Source organism: Garra rufa, chromosome 5 (genome assembly GCF_049309525.1).
Source record: "Garra rufa chromosome 5, GarRuf1.0, whole genome shotgun sequence".
NCBI classification, from domain to species: Eukaryota; Metazoa; Chordata; class Actinopteri; order Cypriniformes; family Cyprinidae; genus Garra; species Garra rufa.
The window spans coordinates 77,157-99,191 of NC_133365.1; the positions used below are offsets into that span (position 1 = coordinate 77,157).

A 22,035-nucleotide genomic window follows, 5' to 3' on the forward strand; every position below is an offset into this window, starting at 1 on the left:
CCTTGACCTCTCTACCGCCCTTTACCTCTCAACCGCCCTTCACCCCTCTACCGCCCTTCACCCCTCTACCGCCCTTCACCCCTCTACCGCCCTTCACCCCTCTACCACCCTTCACCCCTCTACCGCCCTTCACCTCTCTACAACCCTTCACCCCTCTACTGCCCTTCACCCCTCAACCACCCTTCACCCCTCTACCGCCCTTCACCCCTCTACCGCCCTTCACCTCTCTACCACCCTTCACCCGTCTACCGCCCTTCACCCCTCTACTGCCCTTCACCCCTCAACCGCCCTTCACCCCTCTACCGCCCTTCACCCCTCTACCGCCCTTCACCCCTCTACCGCTCTTCACCCCTCAACCACCCTTCACCTCTCTACAACCCTTCACCCCTCTACCACCCCTCTACCGCCCTTCAACTCTCTACCGTCCTTCACCTCTCTACAACCCTACTGTAATGGGTGGAGTCTTAATGTAAGGTATGGAATGTGATCAGCGTGATGAGTGGAATCATGTCTACTAAGTTTTATTTTTCTAGATTTAGGGGTTCAAGGGTTATTAGCATTTTTATGTTGAATTTTTGGACTAGTGGTGGCGCTATAGAGTTGGTCCTAGGGACTCCAAATTTGGTCAGATTACTATTTATTGTCATGACAATAATTGTGCCAATTTTCATCATTTTCCTATATTACGTTCATAGGGCTGTCATAGACTCCCATTGGCCGAGAAAAAGACATTTGTTTGATCCAGGAGGAATACAGATTAGTACAATGCTGATCTGGATAATAAAGGAATTAAAACAGCACAACGCTATGCACAAATGTATTAAGTTGCACCATACGGGACTCGAACCCACAACACAACGGACTTTGTGCTTTGGATCCAATGGCTTAGCAGAGTGTGCCACTCAGGTCACCCACAGTCAACTGGCTGCAGAAGAGAGGTTGAAGGGTGAGAGAATGAGCTCACAAATGAACGACTAAGCGTTGTAGACAGATTAGCATACTAAGATAACTTAATAATAAAGTAGCTTATGGTTGATCTGATAGCTAAAGAGCTACATTAAAAGAATGGCAAATAATTACCATGCTAACCAATTTGTATGCTAAGCTAACTAGCATAAATCAACAAACACAGGCACGGTCAACTTTGGAGAGGTATTTCTCAGGAACGGTAATGCATATCAAAAATCTGTTTAGTTATTTCTGTGCGTCTTGGTCCAAAGATCATATGACCAGATTTTGGACAAAATTGGGACAAATTTGCAGAAGGAGTAGGGGAAAAACTGTTTTTCATTTACTTCAATATGGCTGACAGTCACATTTCTGGAAAATGACAAATGAGACATCAAAAGAATCAGCACAACCCAGGGAATAAAACTATATAAAACTTTCAAAATTTGGATAATGTTTTTAGAAGTTATAAGCTTTTTTGAAAGAATTGTTATATCTCTTAAACAGTAGGTGGCGCTGTCTTCAAACTTCCGAGGTACCTCCAGGACACTGTGTTGATGATGCCTAGTGATTTTTGTGCAGATATGTCAAATGGTTTAAAAGATATAGCAATTTATGTCAAATTTCAAAATGGCGGACACATGGTTCGGTCGATCCTAGCATAATTGATATCCTCAGATTCGGCATGGCCCAAGGAATCCAGAGACACCAATATATTGATTTTCTGACTTACCGTTCAAAAGTTATAAGCTATTATATGCTTTTTTGCTATCTCATTACCCATAGGTGGCGCAATTCCCAACTTTGTCAAGGACCCTCAGACCATGGCGCTAATAAAGCATACCAAGTTTCAGTTCGATTGATTAAAGTTTGGCAGAGATATAGCCTCTGAACCAATTTTGGGTCAACCTTGTTAACTTTGCGACATCATAACTTTTGAACAAAGATGACTAAAATTTTTTGGCTTAGTTTCTTCGGTTCAGCTCAGTCTAGAGATCATCTGAGCAAAATTTGAGAAGAATTGGATCAATTTTAAAGGAGGAGTAGCCAATAGACTGATTACTGTACTTTTCAAAATGGCCGCTACTGTAATGGGTGGAGTTTTAATGTAAGGTATTCAATGTGATCAGCGTGATGAGAGGAATCATGTCTACTAAGTTTCATTTTTCTAGATTTAGGGGTTCAGGAGTTATTAGCATTTTTATGTTGAATTTTTGGACTAGTGGTGGCGCTATAGAGTTGGTCCTAGAGACTCCAAATTTGGTCAGATTACTATTTATGGTCATGACTATATTTGTGCCAATTTTCATCATTTTCCTATATTGCGTTCATAGGGCTGCCATAGACTCCTATTGGACGAGCAGAATAATAATAATAATAATAATAATAATAAAGAACGCCTACAGATACAATAGGGGCTACAGCCCTTCGGGCTTGGCCCCTAAAAAGAAAACATACAGATACAATAGGGGCTTAAGCCCTTCGGGCTTGGCCCCTAAATATAGCTGCAAGCAGCGATTACGGGGCCAAGCCTTTGTGGCTGCTTTGGCTTGTGTAAAGGTTGGATTTTACTTAGATGCTTTTAACCCCTTAGCTGTCACTGTCATTTTTGAACACTGACGTGAAAATACAGCTTTCAGACCAAGGGTATTATAGTTTTGCTTTTTGTTTAAATTGCTTTTATTTTAATAGAGTTTTCAAATTTAGTTTTCATTAACGATTTTGTTTGTTTTAGCTTCAGTTTTATTTTATAAGTACATTAATATATAGTTTTTATATAGTTTAGCTTCCGTTTTAGTTTTAGTATTTTAGAGATCAAGAGCGGACGGGTGACGGTTAAGGGGTTAAACTCACCAAACTTAGCATGCTTTCCACCCAACCGCTCTACTGCACTTCCACACTTTACTGCTCTTCCCCTCTCTACCGCCCTTTTGCCTATTAACCATTGGCTTATTTGGATTTAATTTGAAAGTTTAAAAAATTCCAATGGTCAAAAACTTGCAACACACCAAATTTGAATTTTTCAAGTCATTAGCCATATGCAAATCATACATTGATTTTGAATTTTACAGAGACTTGAGTTGTTAATGGTAGAACTTCAGCAAATGGCTACAAGTGACACAATTTTACAAAGTTGTAACACATGGGATTCGAACCCACAACTTCACTGGGTTCAAGCTTTGGAGCCAGTGGTTTAGCAGAGTGTGCCACTCAGTTGACACACAGTCAATCGGCTCCAGAAGAGAGGTTTAGGAGTGAGAATGAGCTCACAAAAGTACGACTTAGCATTGTTGACAGATTAGCAGAGGTATTTTTGGGGAACAGAAGTGAATATCAAAAATCTGTTCAGTCATTCATGTGCGGCTCGGTCCAAAGATCATCTGATCAGATTTTGGACAAAATGGAACAAAATTTGTAGGAAGAGTAGCAAAAACACTGTTTTTCATTTACTTTAATATGGGTGACAGGCACATTCATGGATAGTGACAAATGAGACATTATCACAATCGGCATAAACCAGGGAATTTAAAGACATTAAAATAACATCATTTGGACAAAGCTTTCAAAAGTTATAAGTAAAAATGTGCATTTTCTGTATCTCACGACCCATAGGTGGCGCTGTTCCCAACTTTGGCATGGACCATCAGAACATGGAGATGACAAAGTGAACCAAGTTTTGTGTCGATTGATCAAAGTTTGGCCGAGATATAGCCTCTGAACCAATTTTGGGTCGAACTCGTTAACTTCACAACATCATAACTTTTTTTTTCACCAGTAGGTCAAAAAATTCTGATCAGTCATTTCTGTGCGTCTCGGTCCAAAGATTATCTGAGCCAATTTTCAGAATAATTTGACCAATTTTGCAGGAGGAGTAGCAAAAAAACTGAGTACTGTACTTTTCATAATGGCCACTACTGTAATGGGTGGAGTCTTAATGTAAACTATTGAATGTGATCAGCATGAACAGAGGAATCGGCTGTACTAAGTTTCATTTTTCTACAGCAAAGGGTTCAAAAGTTATAACCATTTGAAAAGTAAATTTTTGAACTGCTGGTGGCGCTATAGAGTTGGCCGTAGGGACCCCAAATTTGGTCAGATTACTATTCATCGTCATACCTATAAGTGTGCAAATTTTCATCATTTTCCTATGTTCCGTTCATAGGGCTGCCATAGACCCCTATTGGCCGAGAAGAAAAAAATACAAAAACAATCGCTAATATAGCTGCAAGCAGCGATTACGGGGCCAAGCCGCCGAACGCAACACGGATAACAAACAAATCAAAACAGCATAACATTGCATAAAGCTGCACCATGCAGGACTCGAACCCACAACACAACAGGCTTCAAGCTTTGGAGGCAGTGTGTCAGCAGAGTGTGCCACTGAGTTGACACACAGTTAAGTGGCTCCAGAAGAGAGGTTTAGGAGTGAGAATGAGCTCACAAAAGCACAACTTAGCGTTGTCCTTACCCCTTTCCACTCTCTACCACCCTTCACCTCTCTACCACCCTATCGCCTCTCTACCACCCTTCACCTCTCTACCCCCTTTCCCCTCTCTACCACCCTTCACCTCTCTACTGCCCTTCACCTCTCTACCACCCTACCGCCTCTCTACCACCCTATCGCCTCTCTACCCCTTTCCCCTCTCTACCACCCTTGACCTCTCTACCGCCCTTCACCTCTCTACCGCCCTTCACCCCTCTACCGCCCTTCACCCCTCTACCGCCCTTCACCCCTCTACCGCCCTTCACCCCTCTACCGCCCTTCACCTCTCTACCGTCCTTCACCTCTCTACCATCCTATCGCCTCTTTACCACCCTATCGCCTCTCTACCCCCTTTCCCCTCTCTACCACCCTTCACCTCTCTACCACTCTTCACCTCTCTACCACCCTTCACCTCTCTACCACCCTTCACCTCTCTACCGCCCTTCACCTTTCTACCGCCCTTCACCCCTCTACCACCCTTCACCTCTCTACCACTCTTCACCTCTCTACCACCCTTCACCTCTCTACCGCCCTTCACCTTTCTACCGCCCTTCACCCCTCTACCACCCTTGATCTCTCTACCCCCTTCACCTCTCTACCCCCTTTCCCCTCTATACCACCCTTCACCTCTCTACAACCCTTCACCTCTCTACCACCTTATCGCCTCTCTACCCCCTTTCCCCTCTCTACCACCCTTCACCTCTCTACCACCCTTTCCCCTCTCTACCACCCTTTCCCCTCTCTACCGCCCTTCACCTCTCTACCACCCTTCACCTCTCTACCACCCTTCACCCCTCTACCGCCCTTCACCTCTCTACCGCCCTTCACCCCTCTACTGCCCTTCACCCCTCTACCGCCCTTCACCCCTCTACCGCCCTTCACCTCTCTACCGCCCTTCACCCCTCTACCGCCCTTCACCCCTCTACCGCCCTTCACCCCTCTACCGCCCTTCACCTCTCTACCGCCCTTCACCTCTCTACCGCCCTTCACCTCTCTACCGCCATTCACCCCTCTACCGCCCTTCACCTCTCTACCGCCCTTCACCTCTCTACCGCCCTTCACCTCTCTACCACCCTTCACCCCTCTACCGCCCTTCACCCCTCTACCGCCCTTCACCTCTCTACCACCCTTCACCCCTCTACCGCCCTTCACCCCTCAACCACCCTTCACCCCTCTACCGCCCTTCACCCCTCTACCGTCCTTCACCTCTCTACCACCCTTCACCCCTCTACCGCCCTTCACCCCTCTACCGCCCTTCACCCCTCTACCACCCTTCAACCCTCTACCGCCCTTCACCTCTCTACCGTCCTTCACCTCTCTACCACCCTACTGTAATGGGTGGAGTCTTAATGTAAGGTATTGATTGTGATCAGCGTGATGAGAGGAATCATGTCTACTAAGTTTCATTTTTCTAGATTTAGGGGTTCAGGAGTTATTAGCATTATAATGTTGAATTTTTGGACTAGTGGTGGCGCTATAGCGTTGGTCCTAGGGACTCCAAATTTGGTCAGATTACTATTTATTGTCATGACTATAAATGTGGCAATTTTCATCATTTTCCTATATTGCGTTCATAGGGCTGCCATAGACTCCTATTGGCTGAGAAAAAGACATTTGTTTAATCCAGGAGCAATACAGATTAGTACAATGCTGATCTGGATAATAAAGGAATCAAAACAGCACAACGCTATGCACAATTGTATTAAGTTGCACCATACGGGACTCGAACCCACAGCACAACGGACTTTGTGCTTTGGATCCAATGGCTTAGCATAGTGTGCCACTCAGGTCACCCACAGTCAACTGGCTCCAGAAGAGAGGTTTAGGGGTGAGAGAATGAGCTCACAAAAGAACGACTAAGCGTTGTAGACAGATTAGCATACTAAGATTACTTAATAATAAAGTAGCTTATGGTTGATCTGATAGCTAAAGAGCTACATTAAAATGAATGGCAAATAATTACCATGCTAACCAATTTGTATGCTAAGCTAACTAGCATAAATCAACAAACACAGGCACGGTCAACTTTGGAGAGGTATTTCTCAGGAACGGTAATGAATATCAAAAATCTGTTTAGTCATTTCTGTGCGTATTGGTCCGAAGATCATAAGACCAGATTTTGGACAAAATTGGGAAAAATTTGAGGAAAGAGTAGAGGAAAAACTGATTTTCATTTACTTCAATATGGCTGACAGTCAAATATCTGGAAAATGACAAATGAGACATTGGCAGAATAAGCATAACTCAGGGAATAAAACGATATAAAGTTTTCAAAATTTGGACAATGTTTTCAGACGTTATAAGCGTTTTTGTAAGAATCATTATACCTCTGAAACAGTAGGTGGCGCTGTCTTCAAACTTCTGAGGTACCTCCAGGACATTGTGTTGATGACGCCTAGTGATTTTTGTGCAGATATGTCAAATGGTTGAAAAAATATAGCAATTTATGTCATATTTCAAAATGGCGGACACATGGTTCAGTCAATCCTAGCATAATTGATATCCTCAGATTCGGCATAGCCCAAGGAATCCATTGACACCAATATATTGAATTTCTGACTAAGCATTCAAAAGTTATAAGCTAATATATGCTTTTTTGCTATCTCATGACCCATAGGTGGCGCTGTTCCCAACTTTGGCATGGACCCTCAGACCATGGTGCTAATGAAGCATACCAAGTTTCAGTTCAATTGATTAAAGTTTGGCAGAGATATAGCCTTTGAACCAATTTTGGGTCAACCTCGTTAACTTTGCGACATCATAACTTTTGAACAAAAATGACTAAAATTTTTTGGCTTAGTATCGTCTGTTCAGCTCAGTCTAGAGATCATCTGAGCCAAATTTGAGAAGAATTGGATCAACTTTGAAGGAGGAGTAGCATATAGACTGATTACAGTACTTTTCAAAATGGCCGCTACTGTAATGGGTGGAGTCTTAATGTAAGGTATTCAATGTGATCAGCGTGATGAGAGGAATCATGTCTACTAAGTTTCATTTTTCTAGATTTAGGGGTTCAGGAGTTATTAGCATTTTTATGTTGAATTTTTGGACTAGTGGTGGCGCTATAGAGTCGGTCCTAGGGACTTCAAATTTGGTCAGATTACTATTTATGGTCATGACTATATTTGTGCCAATTTTCATCATTTTCCTATATTGCGTTCATAGGGCTGCCATAGACTCCCATTGGACGAGCAGAATAATAATAATAATAATAAAGAACGCCTACAGATACAATAGGGGCTACAGCCCTTCGGGCTTGGCCCCTAATTAGAATATCTATACGAGTCAAATATGACTTGTATAGATGGCCAGTTTTAGAAATTGTATGCCTTATGGTTTAGGTCACTATTATTTTACAGTAGCCATATGAAGGAGCAAAATAAATCAGTAAAAGGTTTTACAAAGCAAGATTTGGATGGGCTAACAGACAAAAAATGTACTGTGAAATTTCACAAATCTGAATAGTCCGTTTAAGCATAGTATGTCCCATCAGTTTTTAAAATTATCAAATGAACCACACTGTAAAAAGTTTTCACAAGTTTCAACTTAAAAACTTAAGTTTAGCAGCTGCCTTAAACTGTTAAGTTAAATCAATGTAAGTAATTTAAACTCACAAGTTAAATCAACTAATTTTTATTATAATGAGTTAAAATGACTTGTAAACTTAAGGCAGCTGCTGAACTTAGGTTTTTAAGTAAAATCTGGTGAAAACGTTTTACAGTGCAGGTGAATCAACTACAGAAAGGTGAGAAATGTATACACAAAAGTTTGGGATCAGTAAGATTTTTAAAGTTTTTTAATGACGTTTCTTATGCTCATCAAGGCTGCATTTATTTGATCAAAAATACTGAAAAAAAAAAATCAATTTAAAATAACAGTTTTCTATGTGAATATATTTTAGAATGTAATTTATTCCTGTGATACAAAGCTACATTTCAGTATCATTACTCCAGTCTTCAGTGTAACATGATCCTTCAGCAATCATTCTAAGATGCTGATTTATTATCAATGTTCAAAACAGTTGTTCTTTGTTTTTTTGGAACCTGTGATATTTTTTTTTTAGGATTCTTTGATCAATAAAATGTTAAAAAGAACAGCATTTATTTAAAATAGAAAGGTTTTCAAACAATATACACTACTGTTCAAAAGTTTGGGGTCAGTAAATTTGTATTTTTTCTTTTTTTTTTTTTTGAAAGAAATTATTACTTTTATTAACCAAGGATGTGTTATTTATAATTAATAAAAAGTGATGGCATGGATTTACATTGTTAGGAAAGATTTATATTTTGAATAAATGCTGTTCTTTTTAACTTATTCATCAGAGAATCCTGAAAAAAAAGAAGGTTCACAAGAAGTATTTGGCAGCACAACTGTTTCCAATATTGGCAATTCTAATAATTAATCAGCATATTAGAATTATTTCTGAAGGAACATAAGTCTTGATCTCAAACTTTTGAGCGGGAGTGTATATATGAAACAGTGTTCAAATGATGAAATGTAACAAAACAGAAATAAATTTAATCAAAAGTAAAAAGGGACTTTCTTTGGAGACACGCAGTCACAAATATTTTGTAATCTAGTCTAGATTTTTGTAGCCCACTCATTGGTTTCCACGCAATATGAGACCAATAACATTTGTCGTGATATCTCCTGCGGCATTTTATCTAACATGACCTTGTGAAACAATGTATTAAACTCAACAGGCTTGTATAAAGCCCATTTACTTGAGGATGGTGGATGATTGCAGCCAGCCACATACCCTATGAAAGTCCTCTGCATCCGGTGTAGCGTCTGTGTGGCTCCGATCTCACACGTTCCTCTCGTTTGTTGGTTCCGCGCTTCATTTTGTTTTTCCGGGTGCGCTCCATCTTCCAGCGCCGACCAAGCAGAGGCAGCAACCGCATCTTCCATCTCGCCGGGAAGTGCTCCAATAACGGAATATTGTTGTACATCGCGTCGATTCTTACATCCCTTGTGCGTATCTCATTTTTTTGTGTTTTCATCAATTGTTTGCATTATAATTTAGACAGGGCAGATGTCTGTATTTCAGTCGATAAAGCTCCTGCTTCCAAGGTTTTCACTAGCCTAGCATAGCTGGATCATTTTTGGGTCACGCCCAATTAATAAACTTAACAGGCATTACATTTGTGAATTGCAGCAGCAAATACTAGGTTTGAGATATATTTTAAGTTTATGTAGTCCTTTGTAATGCAAGGTTGCGTTACTCTGTTGTTGTGTGTTCAAATAGCAAGTGGTCTACATAACTGTCCCTAATGGTTTCCTGTGTAAATTAGGATTTACAGACATGTTTCAAATTTCTAATCAGCATTCTCATGTCATGAAAATTGCCACGGATAGTTTAACATTATATTGTTGCTTTAATTCCTTGTTAAAATATTTATATTTAAATATGCTTTGTTTACTTGAAATGATTTCCTTCTTTTCAGCTCTGAGAAGCTGTCAGAATGACTGACTCCAAGTATTTTACCACCAACAAAAAAGGCAAGTAAAGACCTTAAATTTCTTAATTTACGATATAGGATGGTAATAGGATATAAGAAGAAAACCCCTAAACAATTATATTTTCTGTCTGTGTTTTAGACTACATATGTTCAGTTCTAGTATTTCGTTCTATGAATGGGAGTCATGATAGTTTAGTGGTGTAATAAAACTTTACTGCTTTACTGTAGTAATTACTACAATGTGTTCAGATCAAATTATTTACTTTTACATTATGAACCAAGCATACATTATTAATAAGATATTGTCTGCATTCCACAATACGTACGCTTGCATTGATTCAGTCTTCCATTTATTTTGTAGTTTATAGAAACTAATGAATTTAAACTAATAGCACTGGACAACAAAGGTTGTTTGGCAGCATATTTTTGTCAGTCAGAGGTTGGTTTCTGTAGTCCTTCTGAAAAATGCATCTTACCTATGAAATAGATTCCCTGATGATTTTTCATGTTTTTTAAAGAATTCTCTTCTCCTCAACAAGCCTACATTTATTTGATCCAAAGTACAGCAAAACCAGTAAAATTATAAAATATATTTACTATTTAAAATAGCTGTTTTCTATTTTAATATGTAATTTTATTCCTTTGATTTCAAAGCTAAATTTTCATCATCATTACTCCAGTCTTCAGTGTCAGATGATCCTTCAGAAGTCATTCTATCTGACTCTTTTCAAGACTGTGATGACGTGTTTCAACAGTCATCATCCTCGTAAATCCTTGAAATTTGTATATATATATAGATTTTTTTTATAACACTATACTTTGTATTATATCACCTTTTCATCAAGTAAAAAAAACAACAATTTAACGCTAATGCGAGGGTGTTTCTAATGCCACGTCTATAGGATGGATGGTAAATTTGACTTTGTTATCTTATCTGACTGCCGATAGCAGTCTCTCTTGATGTGTATCAAGTATTGAAAGTTGTAAAAAAACACTATTGTGGAGGTTTCTTTTGCTATTTGAGCAAATGGGAATGCCAAAATATATTTGTGGTACTCTCCCATTCACTGTTCTTGAATTTTACCTAACTATGACTTATGCTGCTGAGAATCCCAGAAATGTGAGAGTTTTTTAAATTATTATTATTCTTTTCAATATTTAAAACAGCTGAGTAGAATTTTCAGGTTATTTGATAAATAAAAAGATTTAAAGATCAGTTTTTATCTTAAATAAAAAGCTTTTGTAACATTATACACTATACCAGGGGTCTTCAACTAAAACGGCTCGAGGTCCAGTAATGAACCCTGCTCACCAGCCGAGGTCCGGACAATTATATATAAAAAACTATTTATGTTTTTTTGCGAGACCAGGGTATCTGCAGCATATTTTATCGTAAATTCTAGACATTTAAATACCTTTTTAAAGACCTGAACAAAAAATAAAAAAAATGACTTAATTTACAATTCAAATGCAGGTTTCACAAAACAAAAAAAGATTTCTTAAATTATAAACTTCACATTCCAGCCTTCAAGAGTAAAAAATATCAATTCTTATATTAATTAAAAAAATTATTGCCAATCAAGTATTATATTAATTAACATATATATCTTACTGCCTTCATTTTTTAAATTTGTATAACACATGATCTTGTCGATCCATCAGTTCACATTTACAATTCTACGTGTTTGCTGCTTAAAACCATGGATTAATTTTTTTTACATTGGTCTTTTTAACAACAGCAGACAAGCTGATTAAAAATGGCAGATCATTCTCTTCCAGCAGGAGGCGCTATCAGAATGGTACACAAAGCAGCGCCGCAGCTGACTTTGAAACTGCAGCGCTCATATTTATTCAATGGATAGCCTTATAAAGTTTCTTATAAAGCAATTCTTGTCTTTAAGTCCCCACATTTAAGACAACCTGAAATCATAATTAAGACTTTCTTAACCCCTAATAATACTTCAGTCATCAATGAAAAATTAAGAGCTTTATTTTAAAGTGCCCCTATTATGCCTTTTCAAATATGATATTTCATGTAGTGTGTCATGTAGCTGTATGTGAACATAAACTATCTGCAAAGTTGTGACGCCGACAGTGCACTATAAATAAAGTTTTTGTCTATCAAAAAAAAGAGTCGGCTCACATTCGCCTAAACGAGTCGTCAGCAATTCTAATCTTTTTTCTGTAACGGCCACACGTCACGAGCTACACATTTGCGTAATGTCCGCCCACGTTCAATTTCGCAAACAACTTGCCCGCCCACAAACAGTAGGCCTACCATTTTCACGTGGATTACATCATGTCAAGAAGACGCCCTGCGCTGTGACAGCCTGTGAGAGTGAATTTGTTTTATATGCCCTTCCGAAAGATGAAACTATCAGTGGTTAACATTAATTTTTTCAACACCTCAGCAGTCCAATTCCAATCTTGTGTTGTGTTCGCGTCATTTTACTGATGACTGCTTTTCTAATCTTGGGGAGTAACGTTACAACGCGAGATTCACCAAACGCTTGGTTTTAAAAAATGGATCAGTGCCCAGTTTATTTGGACCGGCTTGCTCCTCTGAACTTCTGCCTGTAAGTATGATTAATAATTGTATTTTCTAGCGATCGTTCAAAATACGTCTTTGTGTACGTTATGGTGTGTAACAACCCCGCACATGTCTTGGTAACCGGCTAACTTGCGTTTCTGTAGTTCTGTTGTTCAGCTGTGAGTGCAATGTAGTCTAAAAAGTCTTGTGATTGATGCAGCTTGACTGTCTGTCTGCCTTATTAGTTTAAGTAATGATAATGATAAACGATGGCTTAACGCAGTGTTATGGATTGTACAGTGTTGAAGTTCACAACGTAGAGGTGTGCCCGGTTCGCTTACAAAAGCAAATTGCAAACACTTTCCACAGTTAACATATCCACTGAGAAACGTCCTGCTCCGGTCGTGCTTGCAAAACAGTTTCTTGTCGATGTGACACTTCAACCGTTTCATCGTCAGACTCCGGCTCGAATTGATAGGGTAAAATCGAGGCTATCTTTTCTATGCATTAACAGGTCTCCGCAGCTGTCATTCAGTTATGCCAATGGGCGTTTCGTTTTGCGCTGTAGCGGTAGACCAATCCAAAAGGACTGCACCATCTGACCAATCACAGCGGTGAGGGCTCACGGAAAGGAGGGGTTTAGAGAGACTGATTCTTCGAACTGCTTCAAACGAGTCGTTTACGAATCATTTAGAAACGGGGTAAAAATAAATCTAATTTTGGAGAAAACTAAAGTGTTTTTTGAACTTGCATACATGTAAACCTGTTTTAAGAGACTATTACAACAATATTAACTACCTTTAAAATGGCATAATAGGGGCACTTTAAACACCGACTTTCAAAAACAACCCTAGCCTACAGAAAAAGTTTCTTTTTATTTTTTTCCCCACTGTGTTCGGCGCACAAGAGAAATATTAGGGAAGTAAATTAATATCAGCATATATTCGTCTATCATTGTCTCTGAGAGAATGTGCACTACAGACGCTGAAAGCGCTGTTTTTACTTTCACTTTAACATATTGCGCAGTTTTCACTTTGCTTGTGTGATATCCATTGGCTCACCTTCATGGTTTAAAACATAAATATGTATAAAAATACAGTATAAAAAGATATATTTACAATATTTTGCGACGTAACCCCAACATAATGCGTTTTCCATCAACGTTTTTCACTCACTGAAAGCTACTTCTGTCTGTACACAATGCGCCGATCTCTGCTCTCATCGCTGAACTGAAGATTGCACCCAAACGCTGACCCTGGTGTGCTTGATATAATTTTTTTTTATCAGAAATTAGCGTTTGGCATTTTTTTATATAATAATGTCAAAAGCTTTCACGGTCTGCATGGACGCATCTTGCGATCCGGATCCAGTTGACGACCCCGGCACTATACCATTCAAAAGCTTGAAGTCAGTATTTTTATATAAATTAATACTTTTGTTTAGCAAGGATGTTTTAAATTGATCAAAAGTGATGGTTAAGACATTAAGAAACCTAAAAAATTCTACTCCTGTTTTCAACATAACAATACTAATAATAAATGTTTTTTAGCAGCAAATCAGAATTGTAGAATGATTTCTGAAGGATCATGTGACTGGAGTAATGATGCTAAAATTCAGCTTTGAAGTCACAATAAATTACATTTTAAAATAAATTCAAATAGAAAGCAGTTATTTTAAATGGTAAAAATATTTCAAAATTTACTGTTTTTGCTGTACTTTGGATCAAATGAATGCAGGCTTGGTGAGCAGAAGAGACTTCTTTAAAAAAATTACAAATCTTACTGTTCAAAAACTTTTGAGTGGTAGTGTGCATATTTTATAAAACTATCTGTTTTGTCAATTTGATATTTTGTGAAATGTTGGACAGGTTTCCCCAACCACCCACACATAAAAAAACTCACTGAATATAAATCAGATAGGCTAAAATACAAATTTTGGCTTCAAAATGTAAAATTCACCAAAAGGCACTGACTTTCTACTGACTATCAGTTTTGTTTCTCCAATGATCATGGAATGGAATTGTAAATCAGTTTGGCTCAAAAATTTGAAAATGGGCGGTATGCCTCTCTGCACACTCATTAGGGATGGGAAGATTCCCCGATTCACTCGGTGCATCGGTTTAAAAAGTTAACGATGCGATGCATCGGTTTAAAAAGTGCGCATCGGATACAAATTGGCATTTGTATCGCGATGCATCGTTTCTAACATTTCTGCGTCGGTAAATCCCGATTTATTTCTTTATAATCATTAGTAGACATACTTTTATTATTTAGAAAGTGGAAAAATATTGTTAGATTGTTTTCTCCCCTCTGAACTGCTTCTCAAGCACGTCTCATTTCACTGCTGCGTGAATGACGTAGCCTATCACAACACTACAGAGACCGGGGCGTGTCCAGAAAGTCACATAGAGCAGGGATTCTCAACCGGTGGCCCGCCAGATGGCTTAAAATTAACTTAAATTTTATCCTAAAATGGTCAAAGCACGGCCTCTTTCGTGTTCTGTGATTGATTGCTTTGGACTCGGCGCAGCAAGCCTCATCGCATACAGACTGAACGGCGGCTCAAAACTTTCAACCGCGGCACGCAAACATCATCAGAGACCTGCAAGGGACTGATTTTTTTGTCCCGCTCCTGCCCGCTCCTGCAGATAAAAGTAACCCATACCCCCGCGGAAAAACGGGTCTCTACTTCATCTCTTGACTGCATGAAACAAACCCTCGCACTAATGTAAAAGTAAAGACGACCAGAGTAATAGTAACAATGACACTCTTGCATATCGAGTCTAGGCACGCATAAGTCCGCTGTTGATTCATGAACTAGTCATGCTTTCGGGGCTCTGATCCATAGTATTTTTGTGTGAAATTTCTAAATATTTGCATAGTTGTCAAAATGAATGTCTTGTGAGTGTTTTATAATGGAGGCTCACCCATAGAGGTGGATCTTGTAAGGGTCAGTGGTGTTTATGCACATATGAGCACCAGCATCAACAGATATAGAATGTATTTGCTGTATTTTTCATTTGTATGTTCATTTTATGATGGATACAAACAGTAGATATTCGGTCAGTCCAGTTCAAATGGACAGGTTTAGTGAGTGGTATTTTGGCATCTCCCTGTTGTTCTGTTTGGCAGGTTCACTTACTTTAGAAAAAGTACTCTGTAGTTGTTTAGAATGTCTGAATTAAAGAATTCCGGAGCTTTAAATCTGTCTAATATATATATATATATATATATATATATATATATATATATATATATATAATCAAAAAGTCTTGGTTTTACTTGGTTAATAAATAATCAAACTCATTCAATGGCACCGCATCCTCTTTCACATCATCACATAAACTTGATCTAATTAGTTAGCGCTGAATTATCGCATCGTATCGTGATATGGGTGTGAATCGTATCGTATTGCATCGCAATATGCCACAAATGTATCGTTAATATATCGGATCGGATACTTTGTATCGAGATGCGTATCGGATCGGCATTATACCTTAGATGCCCAACCCTAATTTCTGTAAATTAGTTTGTTTTCAGCTTCATTATCAGCTTGAATTTTTAGTTAAAATAACTAATGTAATGTAAAGTTTAGAAACAAGATGCCCTGCTTTAGGCAATTGCGCAGTGGAAATGATCCCATGGCAATGGCATAATGCAGATACCATACAGCAGTGGTTCTCAATCCTGGTCCTGGGGGACCCCTGCTCTGCACATTTTGCATGTCTCCCTTATTTAACACACCTGACTGAGATCATTAGCTGATTAGTTCAGTTCATGGATCTCTCTCCTCATGAGCTGATGATCTCAATCAGGTGTTAAATAAGGGAAACATGCAAAATGTGCAGAGCAGGGGTCCCCCAGGACCAGGATTGAGAACCACTGCCATACAGTAACAAAAATTATGATGCTGTGACAAGTTTAGAATGTTCATATTTTAATATTTTAATCTATATTCTAGCAATCATCTTTGATTAATTTAATAGTGAAAAACTATTAAAAACTAAAAAGGCAAGCTATTTGCTTTAAAGAATAGTGGTAAAATAGTAATCAAATATTTCTGAGTTCACTTTGACTAAATATAGTGTACAAGTGTAAAATAAATGTAAATTTAATGCTTTGATTCTGTTCCATAGAACTCGTATCAGCATCATTCTCTGAAAACCTCAGCTCAGATGAGCACTAATCATATTACTCTCTGTTTCAGGTGAAATCTTTGAGCTAAAGGCTGAGCTGAACAATGAGAAGAAGGAGAAGAGGAAAGAGGCAGTGAAGAAAGTCATTGCAGCCATGACAGTGGGCAAGGATGTCAGGTGCTTTGAGTGACTCGTTTATCACCACTACGGAATCAAATATCCACTCGTACTTCCCACATTTGATAAAAGATTGTTCATATGACTATAATGGTTAATCCAATACCGTTTTTCCTGTTTCTTTAGTTCCTTGTTTCCAGATGTGGTAAACTGCATGCAGACCGATAACCTGGAGCTGAAGAAACTGGTTTACCTGTACCTTATGAACTATGCCAAGAGTCAACCTGACATGGCCATCATGGCCGTTAACAGCTTTGTCAAGGTAAGAATTTCTGTTAGAGGATCAGTTCACTTCCAGAATTGAGTCACCCCATGTCATCCAAGATGTTCATGTCTTTGATTCTTCAGTTGAAAATAAGTTTTTTTGAGCAAAACATTCCAGGTTTTTCTCCATATAGTGGACTTTAATGGGAATCAGCAGGCTGAGGATCCAAACTGCAGTTTCAATGCAGCTTCAATGGGCTCTACATGATCCCATCTATCAAAACAATCAGTCATTTTTATAAAACAATAAACATTTATATACATTTTAACTACAAATGCTGGTCTTGCACCATCCCGACCTTCACATGTTGAAAAGGTCACACGTGATGTAGGCAGAAGTACAGTAGCCAGTGTTTACAAAGTGAACGTGCAAAGAAAGTCAAATGCCCTTTCCAAAAAAAGGTAAAACAGTGATGTGGTAAACATGAGATTTTTTCTATACCTTACCTTTTTGAACCAAAGTACAAAGATGAAGAACTAACTGTGCATAACCTTTCCAAAGGGGTGGGTGATATGGCAAAAATATCATATCACAATTTTTTTTTTCAGAAATATTACAATTCACGATTTTATCACAATTCTTTGTCGTTTTGGTTTTTCTATTTTACAAGTTGTCTGAGCAGTACAGCCAAACTATTTTCTTTATTTTATAACCAAAACCTTACAAGGTAACAAAATATAAAACAAAAATAATGGCAGATGTTTAGGCCAAAGTGGGTGAAGATAAAAATTGTTGACATTATTTTATCTTTGTTATTAAAAAAAAGAACAAACAAAGGCTACATGTTACAACAGTGATTTAATTCTCAGGCACATTAGGTGTATTTAGCAATAGCATTCAGGACATTGAATTAGCAAATATGAAAATTAAATAATATACACACTATATACATAAATCATACATTGACTCTTATTAAAGCAACTGTATTAAAGTTCAGTCAAGAGCAGTGAGTGATTTTTTTTCTTTGTGTTTTTTTTTACTAGCCTACCATCACCCAAAAATGAATCACAATTCTGTCATCATTTTCTCAATCTTGAGGGTTTTTTTTTAAACATAAAAAATGTTGAACATAAAACCTATTTTGAAGAATGTGGGTAACAACAGTTGCTGGTCCCCAGTTACTTCCATAGTATTTTATTTATTTTTTCCCCACTATTAAAGTCAGAGTGGACCAGTGTTGTGGTTTCCATTTTCTTCGACTGAAGAAACAGTCTTAAGCCTTGGGTTTTGATACCAAAAACAATAGACTTTATTGCCGAAACAATCAAGCCGGGCACCCTACAGAAAACCAGGCTCTGCTGCCGAAACAACCTAGCCAAGCCATCCGTAGAGAACTAACTGAATTATTATTGGGGGTCCTTGGATTTACCATTATTAATATAAACAGATGTTCTTCCCCACCATGGACTAGCTAGAGGCCCCTAACATAACAAGTTCTTCCTTACCCTGGCCTGTCTAGTGGGACACGGCCTAGCTAGTGGGCCTCAACATATATTTTGTCTATTGTCAAAACAAATCATATAGCTTCGTCATATGAGGTCCACCATATGTGACTTTTGCAATGTCTGCACATTCCATTCTCCTGCAGGCCCTTACACACCCAGACAGACACATTATTATAATAGTAGCTTGATTAGTTCACATTTTGACCAATAAAAATCTTCAACACCAGCTACTAAATTCATAGAGGTCCACACAAATAAAGTACATTTTTTGGTGAACTGTCTCTTTAATGACAATCAGCAGCATTTGTAGTTCTGTCTCTTTAAGAGCTGCACTCATCTAATATACAGGCGTGCATCCATTTTTCTTTCCCTTTAGACATAACCAGCAACTGTGTATATGTAATTATAGTGTGTTTTTGACAGTATTAGCGAACCAGACGCAAATAATAGATTAGTTGAGTAATCAGGTGCTGTTTCACAGGCGTTTAGCGCGCGGACGGAATAAAGTTATTTTACCGCCAAGGCTTTAAAGCATGCAAATGATGCAAATAATGTACATTTGTGATTGTGAATAAGTGCAGTGTCCCGTTAGTAAATGTATCACGATACTACGATACCATATCCACGATCAAAAATCGTGATATCACACACCTCTACCGTTCCAACATTATTACGTAATGTGTAAGTCGTAGACATGGAGCTAGTGCAAGACAAGCATTTGTTTAGCAATGTTAGTTTAGAAATGTCCAGTCGTTTAGCTAGATAAGACTTATTCCTCGGGTGGGATTGTGTAGAGCCCTTTAAAGCTGCATTGAAACTGCAGTTCGGACCTTCAACCCATTGCTCACCATTGAATTCCACTATATGGGGAAAAATCCTGGAAGTTTTTTCCTTAAAAAACTATTTCTTTGTGGCTGAAGATAGAAAGAGATGTATCACATGGGGGTGAGTAAATTATCAGGACATTTTTATTCTGAAAGTGAAGTTCTCCTTTAAAATTTGGATCAAATTCGGGCATTTGTGTACTACACTTTGAATTTTGTATTATGCTCTGAAATTCCACCAGGAGGTCTGTAGTTGCTCTTTCTTTTGATTTAGGACTGTGAGGATCCAAACCCTCTGATCCGAGCTCTGGCTGTGCGTACAATGGGTTGTATCCGTGTGGACAAGATCACTGAGTACTTGTGCGAGCCTCTGCGAAAGTGTCTGAAGGATGAAGACCCCTATGTGAGGAAGACCGCCGCAGTGTGTGTGGCCAAACTACATGACATCAATGCCCAGATGGTGGAGGACCAGGGCTTCCTGGATTCTCTCAGGGACCTGATCGCTGACTCCAACCCTATGGTTAGATCTTTTTTTTTTTTTATCTAATTGTTCTGAATGCATACTACTGCATTCACAATTATTTACTAACATTTGATTTTAATGTAGGTTGTGGCAAATGCAGTTGCTGCTCTGTCTGAGATCAGCGAGTCTCACCCCAACAGCAACCTTCTGGACCTGAATCCTCAGAACATCAACAAGCTTTTGACGGCTCTCAATGAATGCACTGAGTGGGGCCAAATCTTCATCCTGGACTGTCTTTCCAACTACAACCCCAAAGATGAGCGTGAGGCCCAGAGGTGAGGGGATAATAATCATCATAGTGACTGGTTTCTTTATCTCTACAGGTTTATGGAGATTTTGGAGAAATGTTGGATAAGCAAGATTTGAATTTCTCCACAGGTTTTGTACCCTTTAGCCAAGGCTTTTTCATTTACATAGCACATTTTTCATATCTAGTTAAAATTTTAAATGGGCATGATTTGGAGAAAAAAAATCTAATTGCAATTTTTGGGGATAAAAATTGTAGCAAAAAACTTTGCTTTCAATATGACTGTAAAAAGTAGTGTTGGGCGATATGCTCAATTTTCAAATCGCCCTATCGTCAGCCTGAGAGATCGCCGATACACGATACTATCGTGCTAATTTAATTAATTATCTCTGTACTAAATTCCTTATTCGTTTTGTAAAGGTAGACTTTCTTTTGGCATATGATTAAGTTGTGCGTGTACAGAGCGTTGACTATAGTTCTGCCGGAGTTGTTCAAGTTACTTTCGGTTTCATTCTCTGCTATCGTCAGTGAGTGAGTTGTAAATGTGCGTGCCAGAATGTAAATGAATGAATCTTTCTTTACCCGTCATATTGCGATAATGTTACCGCTGTATGTCTGAAGGTTGTCATCAGGTGATGTTGTAGTTAAGTTCATATTGAATGCGGAGAAGTGACGCGCGTGTAATTCACGTGCGTATGTTTAGCGCCATCTGATCGCATCGTAATTCTAATTAACGCCTATAGACGTTACTGAGATGAATGTTTATGTTTACTGTATACAGACTGATGATGATACATCGTAATTAATTCAGCCTGAACCAGGTTTTACTACCTCTGTTATCCTAATGACTGCAATGCTAATATAATATAACACTCCCTTTAGAATCAGTTAATCTACCACCGTACTGGATGATGAAAATCTCCCATTTTCACTGCACGAGGTGCGTTAAGGCGCGGTGGCCTCTCTATGCGTGTGTTTATACCGCGGCAAGTTTCTGAAGCATCCTAGAACAGACTCTCTGTGCTGCATTGCTAAAGTTAAGTTCTTTGTTGACGGATAATAATAATAATAATCGTCTAACTATCGTCAAAGGCATCAGCAACAGGCGATATCTCTGACTATCGTCGATACACGATACTATCGTCTATCGGCACAACCCTAGTAAAAAGTGATATTTGATATTATTAATATTGATATAAAATAATGATATAATATTTTTTATTTTTATTAAATAAAATATTAAATTACTAAACAAAAACAAAAATAAAACTCTTTTTTTTACTGTAAAATAAAAAGGGTTAAAATATTATTATTTCATAGTACAAATGTAAACTTAAATGTAAACAATACTAATATTTATGTCAAACATTAAACCATTGAAGTTTTATTTTGATGGAAAACTGAATTAAAAATACATTAAGAAATGCAACACACAGCGCTTAGTTAGAGAATGCACAGGTAAACCGATATCTTTAGACCTTTTTTAGTTTAGACGTAAATGTAGTAACCATCATTAAAGAGCGTTCTGATGCTTGAGCTTACCATACCATGGGAAGAGCGAATGGAGGAGGCGTTTGAGCGGAAAAGAGCAAAGTATGAAAAACTGAGGAACAGCTGTCAAAGAAAAGGCTGGAAAGCCAAGTGTTGGCCTATGGAGGTTTGGGTGTCGGGGCTTTGCAGGCCAGTCATTGTACAGGGAATAACAGGAGAGAGGCGAAGGAAAGCGATTCGCACCACTAGACACAGTTGAAAAAGCATCTAGGTGGATTTGGTTAAAGAGGGCAGATCCATGGGTTGCTGTTAGGGCACAGGCCGGGGTCTGATCAACCCTGGTCGGGTCACCTGGCCGAGGATGTATGATATGCGAAAGACCCGAAACACCCTGGGACCCCAGGTAATATCACTGATGATGTGCCCTAACTTAGCATTAAAAATGTTTCTTAAAGCACTGAATTTGCATTACAAAAAAGTGGATTAGAGGCAGTCAAAAGCCTG

The 22,035-nt window shown here is 38.6% G+C and overlaps 1 protein-coding gene across 1 annotated transcript in view; it reads left to right on the top strand.

Moving 5' to 3' along the window:
- The first annotated feature begins 9,293 nt into the window (after positions 1-9,293).
- ap2b1 (adaptor related protein complex 2 subunit beta 1) overlaps positions 9,294-22,035 on the top strand; it is a 45,116-nt gene continuing 32,374 nt past the window's right edge. Inside the window, exons 1-6 of the mRNA XM_073839389.1 lie at positions 9,294-9,406; positions 9,880-9,934; positions 16,631-16,736; positions 16,863-16,998; positions 19,545-19,790; positions 19,878-20,068. Coding sequence (XP_073695490.1) covers positions 9,898-9,934; positions 16,631-16,736; positions 16,863-16,998; positions 19,545-19,790; positions 19,878-20,068 — 716 coding nt within the window. The 5' untranslated portion in view covers positions 9,294-9,406; positions 9,880-9,897. The remainder of the gene's footprint in view (positions 9,407-9,879; positions 9,935-16,630; positions 16,737-16,862; positions 16,999-19,544; positions 19,791-19,877; positions 20,069-22,035) is intronic.